Source organism: Coenobita brevimanus, chromosome 24 (genome assembly GCF_032717465.1).
Source record: "Coenobita brevimanus isolate Jiangsu-jjx chromosome 24, ASM3271746v2, whole genome shotgun sequence".
NCBI lineage: Eukaryota > Metazoa > Arthropoda > Malacostraca > Decapoda > Coenobitidae > Coenobita > Coenobita brevimanus.
Window position 1 is genome coordinate 1,783,442 of NC_136977.1, and position 11,201 is coordinate 1,794,642.

The 11,201-nt window shown below is 41.0% G+C and overlaps 1 protein-coding gene across 1 annotated transcript in view; it reads left to right on the forward strand.

Moving 5' to 3' along the window:
* LOC145393534 (phospholipid-transporting ATPase ABCA3-like) overlaps window positions 1–11,201 on the forward strand; it is a 33,946-nt gene that overhangs the window by 14,948 nt on the left and 7,797 nt on the right. The window contains exons 15-22 of the mRNA XM_080267685.1: window positions 1,301–1,547; window positions 3,485–3,966; window positions 5,031–5,140; window positions 6,670–6,861; window positions 8,292–8,378; window positions 9,216–9,392; window positions 9,836–9,967; window positions 10,942–11,092. Coding sequence (XP_080123811.1) covers window positions 1,301–1,547; window positions 3,485–3,966; window positions 5,031–5,140; window positions 6,670–6,861; window positions 8,292–8,378; window positions 9,216–9,392; window positions 9,836–9,967; window positions 10,942–11,092 — 1,578 coding nt within the window. The remainder of the gene's footprint in view (window positions 1–1,300; window positions 1,548–3,484; window positions 3,967–5,030; window positions 5,141–6,669; window positions 6,862–8,291; window positions 8,379–9,215; window positions 9,393–9,835; window positions 9,968–10,941; window positions 11,093–11,201) is intronic.

The following is an 11,201-nucleotide window of genomic DNA, read 5'->3' on the forward strand; positions in this document are numbered from 1 at the left end:
TCTTTGCACCAAAAATTTACACTACAGTATTTATGAAAGATACAGTTTTGAAAGACAGTTAATTTCCACTCCCAGATATTTGCTTTGATGTGCATAGTACAGATGAGTCGCATAAACTGCAGCTATGTGGTTCTGGACCACTGCCGCACTTTAGAAACTCTGCAGTTTATAAATAACATAACTTATGAGAAAAATTACTAATGGTTCTGGCTTCTTGGCCAAGTTGCCACATATCACCCTACCTACACCCAACTAGTCACCAGTGAACACTAGCACACACTCAAATAGTTATTCAGTGTATGTATTACTGGGAATAAAGAATATTATAAATTAAATAAACTATTTTAAAGGGTCTTACCTGACTCCATCCAACGACAGTGCTTAAGTGGAAAGGGTGGAGATGGGGGTGGGAGTACCGAGACTAGGGGCAAACTAGGGGCCTCTCAGCAGGAGATTAGAGTGGTGGTGCAGGAATAAACAATGGACTGAATGGAGGGGAGTAGTGTTCATGCTTGCCGCCAGGGAAGGATTATGATGCCTGTGAATAGCTGATGGCTGCAGTTTGCGGAACCAATACTCGCCATGGAAATCTCACCGGAAATGTGTCACTTTGGTGCCAAAAGATCGCACTTTAAGCATATAACCATGATTTATGCTACTTTTGGTTCTGAGTGGGACCATGCCGTGGATTAGCAATCCGTGGCTTAGAATCCCGCATTTTATACAACTCGACTGTATAAATACTTGTGCAGTACATACAGTTTGGAGTTACTGTACTCAGGTATGCTTAAATTTTTGCTTTCAAATAATGCAAGTACCGGTACTATATTTATCTGAATGAAAAATGTCTTTAAAAATCTCTAAGCTTTCTAGTTAGGAGCCAATGATTTTGAAATTTTTATCAGTTCCAGAATAGATATTTGATCAGACTCACTTGGCACTCTTTTGATAGGTTTCCCTACTTGGTTTGATCTTTTTTCAATTTGAGGACCCTACCCATCCCTTTGAAAAGTTGGATACTGGATGAGAATGATGATGTACATTATTGATTTGTTATTGTTAATAACAACAAGTGGAACTCCTACATTTAGTATAAGAGAATTGTTTCCGCTGTATTACTAGCACAAAAGTCTCAAAGTTTTCTGGAAAGTACGTGATTACAGTATATGTGTGTGTACAGTATATAGATAAATAGACATAGATATAAAATATGCTTAGATTATATCAAATTCAGCATCATAGGATTTATTATGCTTTGTGTGCTGTATGAAATCTTGACAGTTCATGATGTCCTTGGCAGGTGATGGATACACCCTGACAGTGATGGTGAGTGAAGGCAGCAGTGTAACGGGGATCAAGCAGATGGTAAGCCAGTACCTGCCTGATGCCACACTCCGTTCAGCACAGGGTGGGGAGATCACCTTCAAGCTCCCACCCACCACTGCCCTCTTTGCACCACTGCTGGACACCCTTACCAAACACAAACAGCAGCTGGGCATCAGACACCTTGGCCTTTCACTCACCAGCATGGAGCAGGTCTTCCTCAGGTCAGTGCCTTCTTCAGATCAGCAAATAGTTCTTGTGGATAGGGTTTCTAAATCAGGTTGACATGGGTCAGTAAACTTGTTTTCAAAAAGACTTGAAAAGTTTGTTAGCCCAAAAATCTCAGGAAAATGAGTAAGAAATAAGCCGCACTTGGTAAATCTTTATAATTATTATTATTATTTTTTTTTTTTAATGTGTCTGACTCTGAGCATAGGCTTCATAGCCTGCTATCAAGGCCCAGCAGTCTTCCTACATACTATACACCTCTACATGTCACCACTTCGGCGCCAACACCCACCGTCCATATTGAATACTGTACATGCTAGGGCTCTCATACAGGACTGGTGTACTGGTATTAGCGGGGGTATTTTTACGTTGTGTTGGCGGGTCTTCTGGTGGATCAGTAAAGCCTGATTTAATGATATTCAAATCCTTAAACTGTTCCCTCCCCCAGCCAGGATTTGAACCTGGGTCTGTTAGGACTGCAGGCCACTTCTTTACTGATTGAGCCACCGCCTCCCCTCAAATACTTGCGCTGTTTTTTCATATATACAGTACATACTTGATTTAACAAACACCGATTAGGGGGAAGCCCGAAATAACAGAATTATTTTTTTCCGGTGTTTTTCCCCTATTTAACGGAAAATTTCCATTACATTGAGCATAATTCTGTCAAGGAAAGTCTGTACACAGTACCGTAGTGCATTTCTGGGGATATTTATTATGGGTTCAGACTGCTATGTGTAGCACTGAGAGTTAGCATAGTTTGCTAGGTTTGGATTGCCTTCAAGGATTTATCAGAAAATAACTCAAAATACCAGAAAATTTTCCTTTTGCAGTGAGCCCCAAAGTTTTGCATCCAGTTGGTACTACGAGGTTGGCACGAAACCTGAATTTTGCGAACCGAAAAGAATTACTGTTAATACGTTGGTAAAAAATCTAATTGGTTCTACAGCCTCTCCCAAAGTCACCCTTTTTCACACTTTCGAGGCATAATTCTCATAAAACTGGATGCCAAAATAACTGACAACCATATGAATATGATAAAAATGTTAAGAAACATTAAATAAATGGATCACCAGCCTGAAAAATCTTTAAGAAACATTAAATAAATGGATCACCAGCCTGAAAAATCTTTGTCTTATCCTCTACCAAATAGTTTTTCTTCTTCACACCGACTCGATACTCATGATGTTCTTTTCTCTTCTTGCCTCTATCTTTTGAACTTCCTGGTATTTCACCATCACTACTATTACCTGGTCCTCCAATGAATGAAGAGGAAGCCATAATACAGTACAGGTAGACCACACAAGAACAATAGCTGAAAGAAGAGAAAGGCAAAAAAAGTGACCATGGCTGCAATCATCACAAGAGCATCACACACACAGTCTCACAGCTGGCGGGAACTGTGAAAACAACATGGCAGACAACAGCTGATGATCACCTTGCCCACCGGCACCTCGTATATTGATGCTAAAGGTGAATTCTTGATTGTGTGACATAAGTTTTGGGCTTTTCTGCGAGAGGTAAATTCGCGAACCCAAATCACGCGAAATGTAAGGGATCACTGTATGTTGAACCTTGGGTATGAAACTTGATTTAACGGCAAATTCGAGATAACGGAAAGGGAGTTGGCTGAATTAGTTCGTTAAGTCGAGCATCTACTGTATATCTGTATCATTATTATTAATTTTTTTTTATATTAAGTTCTCCCCCACTATAGTTTGTTGTTCCTTGTTTTCTGGACCTTACTTCACCCAGGCTTGGAAAAATGAGATGATGATGATGATAATGATGGTGATGATGGTGGTTGTGGTGGTGATGATGATAAAGATGGTGGTGGAGTTGGTGGTGATGTTGATAATGACTGTGGTGCTGGTGATGATGATGATGATGATGATGATGATGATTTGTTTCTCTGTCATTCCTTTGCCATCAGAGTGGGTGAGGTGCTTGAGGGGGATGGTGAGCCGCTCCCCCTGCAGTGGAAGCCGAACTATGAATCTGTATCTCATGATCTGAAGCACAGCCGAAATGCCAGCAATAATATCAGTGGCAGCCAAACAGACAGTCAGACTCTGAGTGGGAGCCAGAACATAAATGGTGGCCTAAGTGGGAGCCAGAATATAAATGGTGGCCTAAGTGGGAGTCAGAATCTAAATGGTAGCCTAAGTGGGAGCCAGAATCTAAATGGTAGCCTAAGTGGGAGCCAGAATCTAAATGGTGGCCTAAGTGGGAGCCAGAATCTAAATGGTAGCCTAAGTGGGAGCCAGAATCTAAATGGTGGCCTAAGTGGGAGCCAGAATGGTGGCCTGAGTGGGAACCAGAGTCTGATTGGGAAGGCACATGAGGAACTGAGTGACGGTGTGACTCAAGGGGACGTGTACAGCAGTCAACGGAATCTCTACAACAGTCAGTCAAGTAAAGATCAAACCATTCCAGTAAAGCTTTAGTTCTCTGGTGATGTGTTTGTCCACATTCTATTTCTTACACAATAAAACTGTATAGGTCCTAGTCCAGTAAGGGTTTAATCAATCAAATGAAAGTTTAGCTCTTTGCTGGTACAACAAACCTGTATGTGTACCTGTATATGCTTTTTCATGTTATTTTTCTTGACTTAGATTTTAAAGCCTTATAGTCTAGCAAGTGTCTAGCCAATCAAGTGAAAGGTTAGCTCTTTCTTAATGTACTTCTTCATGTAGTATTTCTTACTTTAGGTAGCAAAGCTGTACTAACCTTATGTAGCATAACCTTGACTTGAGTTACAGGTCTCTCCTAAGCTGGATAAAATCATCAAGCAGTAACAGGAACAGAATTCAAAAGATGGCATCATATTCAGGAGGGTTATTGGAAGTTGTCTAGCCTCTGAATAGACTGTCTTATATAGAATTCCCAGTTGATAGCAAGAGTAATATATAAAAGGGGTCATCAAACAGAAGGGGTTAAGTTGTATCATACTGTTCTAAATTTGGTAACATTTATACAGATATGGTATTTGTTTGTAGTTTTAAAAATCTGCACAGTTGGGGACAAAATTAACTTAATACTCTATATCGCCTCTTCTTCTCACTTTCTTCTGCTAGCTAATGTTATAAAGCTGAGAGAGGCTTGGTATGTATCTCTGCCTATAGGTGATCATTGGTATAAAGCATGAGGAAAGAAAATGACTGTTTAGTTTGTATGTACAATACAGGTATAAACTGTTGGTGTGGATGGTGGTGGTGGTTTTATTAATTTATGGTTGTATTGTTTATATTAAGGTGCCAGGCACATCTGAACACCCAGTGGACTGCAGGCTGAAGCTACCCATCTTCTGCAGTTCACCATTCTCCTTTAGGGGAAGAGAGGGAGCATTGAGGGACGTTTGTATGACTGGGCACCTCCATTGCCTAGTTATGTCAGTGCAATCATGTGAAGGCATCCCTTTCTAGCACACAGATAAACTACACACACTTACACACAAAAAAGCTTTCTTTTTTTAACAGGTGTTGATGAGAGATTAACTGGTCGACGACTGTTAGGGCAGAGAATGAGAGCCTTCTTTATCAAACGTGCTATTTACTTCAAGAGAAAGTGGCTGTTCCTCGTGTCCCAAGTAAGTACTGTACATAGTGTGAAAAGGAAACTGATCATTCAGTTGTGTGCCCAAGAGAGTTAGAAGGAGTTACAAGGAAGAGTTAGTATCTCAAAGAATTTGTGGTCCATACCAAGGAGATACTTAATAGATGCAAGGGAATGCATTCCCACTATACTGTTCATTCATTCTTGTGTAAGGTCCTATCAAGGTTTCTTTTAAACTGCCCTAATGTGCATCCATGGAGAGTCTGTTCCAGCTGGAGCAGGTTGTCAAACCCATTCAGTATTTTAAACATTTAAATGAGCTGAACTTGCAATCTACAAGTTTCTAATGAAAGCAGTCCCAGAGCCCTCAGGCAATCCTGATCAGTCAGTCTCCTGATGGACCGAAAAAAGCTTTGTCTAGCCTGGACTCTTTCAAGTCAGTCTATGCCTTTCATAAGTGTAGGTGACCAGAATTTGTACAGCATGCCCCAGAAGTTATATAGTGTAGGAGCAATTTCTTTTTTCCTCTAACAAAACTGTCTCTGCATATAACTTAGTAAGTTCTGGGCCTTTTTCTCTGTATCAGTGCACTGTTTGAAAAATTGCAAGTCACCACTGATCAGTACACCTCAGTCCATTTCAAAATCATCAGTCATCCTCAGAGTTCTCTCCAACAGTGAATAGTCTGACCCAGGATTTGTATGGCCATTATGCATCATCTTGCATTTCTTGAAGGTAAATGGCATTTGCCACATTTAAGATCATTTTCCTAGCCTGCAGAAGTCTGCCTGAAGTTTTCCAGTCCTACAGCACTGCTTACATTTGCTACAACTTTGAGATCACTCTCAACAAACCAGCATCTGAGTCAGTGATATAAACGATGAACAGGACCGGACCAAGGACTGATCTCTGAAAGGGAAAGAAGCCCAGTCAGAAGAAATTCTGTTGATCACAACTTGTTGCTTTGTATCCATTAGACAGCTATCTGTCCTAGTGTGTAATCTCCCTATTAATACCGATCGCATGTACTGTACTTTTGACAGTAGTCTGAAATGAGGCACTTTGTCAGATGCATTTTGAAAGTTTAAGTAAAAGATGTCTGCTGCTTTATTCACTTAACATTTTGTGGAAATTTGGAACAGTTTGGTTAGACATGATCTGTGTCGTTTGACTGGAGGTGTTTCGGTCATATAATGCTGCCATTAAGAGGAGCAGGCTGGTCATGTACTCTTATGTACTGGATTACATTACTCTAACACTGGACCCCAATATATCTAAGGAGATAAAATGGGATTGGCTTGTTGTTACTGATGTTGCAACCTCAGACTCATTTGGGCACAAACCAAGTGGACTGCAGGAAATGGACCACTTTAGCTGGATGTTCTTTGGGATATGAGGGTATGTTGAAGAATTGTGAATGGTTTAATAGTGAGGAGTTAGAGGTAAGTGTGTTATGATGTAGGGGGTTGCATTACAGTGTGGGTATAGTGGGTTGTCTGAGTTTTATTTTTTGTCGATGTTGAAGAGATTAGTTGTTTGATGACAATGCTCCCACTCCCACAGGGCCTGCTTCCTGTGCTGGTAACGGCGCTGTGTATCATTGTGGATGCCACATTCTTTGACGATAATAGCCAGGAGCCTCCACGGGACCTCAGTCTCACCATGTTCCCCTTCACCTCCTCCTATGTGTATGCTGACCCCGGCCTCGCTGACTTTGACCAAGCCTACCAGTCACTTTTTGGGGGTGATTACAAGGTATGCATTGGCTGTGAAATTTGAAATATAGGGGAAGGGAGAGGGAGAAGAAATGATTGGAAGGGAAGGGAGAGAGAGAGGGGGGGGGAAATTGGAGGGCAATGGGGAGAGAGGAGGAAAATTGGAGAGGAAGGTAGAGGGAGGAGGAAAATTTAGAAGGAAAGGGAGAGAGAGAGAGAGAGAGAGGAGAAAAAATTGGAGGGAGAGGGGAAAATAGGAATGGAAGAGACAAAAAGAAGGAAATATTGGATGGGAAGGGAAAGAGAGAGAGAGAAGGAAAAATTGAAAAAAAAATGTTAACTTCCCAACTCATTCACCAAGCCTTAGAATACCCACTGAACTTCATTTAACAGAACAGTATTAGAGGTATTTGCAGACAGTAGTACACCTGTACATAAATTATCAGATTCTACCTTTTGACACTTGGAACACTCCAGCATCAATTACAGTATCATATCTTTTATTTCTTGTATAGTGCCATCCACTTTCATACTGAACAACCTTGGAGACACAACATATCTTTTTGAGTTCAACATTCAAACCATATACATATAACAGTACCTTTGACTGTGAAACTTTTTGTGTTGTTTCATTTGGAAAAGCTCCAACACGCTTGCATGCATCGGCCCTGATCACCTAATGGCAGTTCTCCATGCTGCTCAATCTCTGGCAGCTTCCCTATACAGTCCCATATCCCTGAGGTCATGCTCAATGACTTCATCCCAAGTTATTTTAGGTCTACCTCTCGCAACCCTATCCTTGATTTTAACACTTCTCACTTTCCGCACCCAGTTATCATCCCCCATCCTTGCCACATGCCCAGACCATCACAGTCTACCTCGCCTCATGACAACACCAACACAATCTAGTCCCATCCTACCTCTCAACTCGTCCATTGTAAACCTAGTCCCCCCAGGCCTTGCACTAGGGGATGCACTGCACATCCACGTAATCATTGTCATTTCTGCCATTTTTTAAGTTCGCATTTAATTTGGTGAGTGTCATATGATATGTTTGAGTGAAAGCTAGGGCACCTAAATTGACAAAACTATCAATATCATCATTTTGGCCAAGAATAAAAAACTCTGTACATTGCTCCAGCTTAAGATTATTTTATTTTTATTGACTGGAGCTCACTGCTGTCAAAGGGTTAACGTGTGCTGTTTTTCCGGTGCTTAACTCCTTGTATTCAGGTTATGTCCTTTTTCAGATAATTCTTGCTGCCACCAGATTATATTGATGTAGGAAGGCCTCTGATATTTTAAGGGCTAATTAATGCTAACCCCTCCTGTAAAAAATATATATACAGTATATATGAAAATAGTAAAATGTGAATCCATTGTATGTGTAATAAAATCATCAGGAATTGGCAAGAATAAAATGAAAAACATTTAGACCTAGTGGACTAATAGTGGCTACATTATCCCCAGGTGAACAGCACTGGCAACGTACTGGAGAGTCTGCTTGCCGAAGCCAATGATGAGCTGTACATATACCGAGAGAATAGTGTCTGCTCGGTGAGTCTCAAAAATGCATAACTGCTGTGGTAGTACTGTACTTGGTGCCTGAGATTATTTAGTTACTTTTTTTTACATATTAATACTGTATTGAGTAATGTGCAGATGAGTGCCCCATTTTCCTGTGGATATATTGGGTACCTTATGTGGCAGATGAAGTTCATTTATTAATTTGATTATACAGTATTGAGTAATATGTGAAAGTGTGTTACCCATTTCACTGGGCATGCTGGTGAAAGGTCTGCCTCTTTTGTGCTCCATTTTCCATGTTTTGCGGATCCCACAATGCCCATCCTTTAGCAAGAAGACAAAATTATGATGATGTATGATAATTACCTAGTATATAGTGGACCTACATGAAAGGTCATGGTAATGGACCGACGATGAGGTGGTGGGATGAAGTTGAGAGGTATATGAGGGAGGGGGGAGTGGCTTGGGGGGAAAGCAGTCAAATGGTGGGTGACAGAGCGACTAGGAGGAGTTTTGTCTGCAGCCACCCTTTGTGGGAATAGGGCATCGGGCTATAGATAGATAGATTTAATACAGATACAGTTTCTGGTGTTAGTAGCTAAGTCCAATCACATGTCAGATGGTGTCACTCTCTCGGCAACAAGACTGATTTTATCACCATCACCAGCATGGGTTTGAACTTCTCAGACCACCAAATCACACACTGTACTACACAAGTGATTACTAATTAGTTTTGAAACTTGATAAAAATAGAGAAACTAAACATAATACAGATAGGCTACTGTATTTTGAGGAGAAGGGAGAAAGAATACTGCTATCTATTCCCTGGATGTTGTAAGAGGCAGCTATAAATCTTTACCACTACAGGCAGAATTCCTGAAGAATGGCTCAAAAATGGCTTTGAGGATGTTGTACCAGTCCGTGCCATACCACCCACCAGGCGTGAGCACCTCCCTCATCACCAACGCTCTCCTTCGCCATGCCACCAACTCCACCTTGTACTCCATCTCCACCACTAACCGCCCCCTCCCGCCAGACAGGAGTGTGAGTAAACCATTGCCCAGGTATTCTCTGTTTGTGTACTGTAGTGGATTCTTAACCCCTTTCAGCTTAGTTGGTGGCCAGGTGTAGGTTTTCACTTTTACTGTCCGATCCCACGCCTTGTTTACACTGGAAGGTGAGCAGTACTGACACCTCCAGCAGTGTCCTGGTGTAGAATATGATCATGCCCATTACCTTTGCCTTCTGTGTCTCCTTCTGTGTTGTCCCTCATCACCTCACACTTACACCCTTACACCCTCACCTTCAGTCTCCCCCCTCCCCCCCACACACACATTTTCACCCTATTGCTTCTTAGTCACATTTTCACTCATTCTTGTATTCTTACCCCTTTACACTCCATGTTATAGTCTTACATCATCACATTCCACACCATCACATTCTGTCACTTTCACCATCTCATTTTCACACTATCATTTTCATTGCAGTGGCAGGTGGGCAATACTAACACGTCCAGCAGTGCCTTGATGTACACAATGATCATGCCCCTCGCTCTTGCCTTCCTCTCTGCCTCCTTCCTTGTCTTCCCCCTGCAAGAGCGTGAGACAAAGGCCAAACAGGTAAGACTTAAGGAGTTTAACCTTTTTAATATATTGATATATTTTTTATACAATAAGTCCTTATGTTGTTTTAAGTATATATATATATATATATATATATATATATATATATATATATATATATATATATATATATATATACTCCCTCATCTGTCTGTCTTTCTTGCCTTCATTCTTTCCTATTCCTTCTGCCTGTGGGTGACTCTACACTGAGTGACAAGCCAAATGGTTTCCTGTACACCAGGAAACCATTTACTACACAGGGTGGTAACCATATAACCAAATTTTGGCACCTGGTGGTTTAGTGGGTAATTATTGCGCTCCAGTCGGATTGAGCTGGTGAAGGTTTGTATCCAAGGGATGGTTGGGGTTGATTGCTCATGTAATGCCACTCAGGGATGAGTGAGGCTGGTCACTCTCATCTTAAATGTCGAGACCAACTGCCTAGCCCTGGGCTCCTACACTCCTCATGGGGCAATGTAGGATTGGATGATGGATATATATATATATATATATATATAAAATCATGTTTTGGAACATCCCTGGTATATTCTGAGAACCTGTTTCATTATTCATGCTGCATCCAGAGCTTTAATTAAGCTTAAGTGATCCTGTTCAACTGGAGGAGTTACATGTAGCCCTCATTAACCCGTTTGCTATGAGATCTTTCTTGAGCTGAATGAAATTATTCTGAGATATGAAGATTAAAGTGGAATACTGTATATGGCAACATATTGAAGAGGTTAAAATGTGGTAGGGAATGGAAGGTTATTTTTAGTACAGTTTGTAATGGATACCATCCTTGTATAATGTATTCTTTGCTACCTCCAAATTAATTTACTTAAGAAATGCTTCACATAATCCTTTCTGTGTTATTGGTACACCTAGGAATTTAACAAGGCTAACATTAGACATTTTTCTTCAGTCAAAAGAAAGCCCAACAGTCAATGATTGAAGCTTATTTGATGTTACAGGTGCAGCTGCTGACAGGTGCCTCACCCTGGACACTCTGGACCACCACCTTCCTTTGGGACTTCCTCACTTACCTTGCCTCCGCCTTCCTTATCATCATTATCCTTGTAGCATTTGACACCAAAGACTATTTCACTGTCAGACAGGCTCCAGGTGTGTCCTTGAGGTGGTATTGTTGTGAAGTTAGGAAGCTTACCAACACCTCTTTCTTGGGGGTTTATTTCGTATTCTGCTCCATTACTATATTGTTGTGGGTTATTCA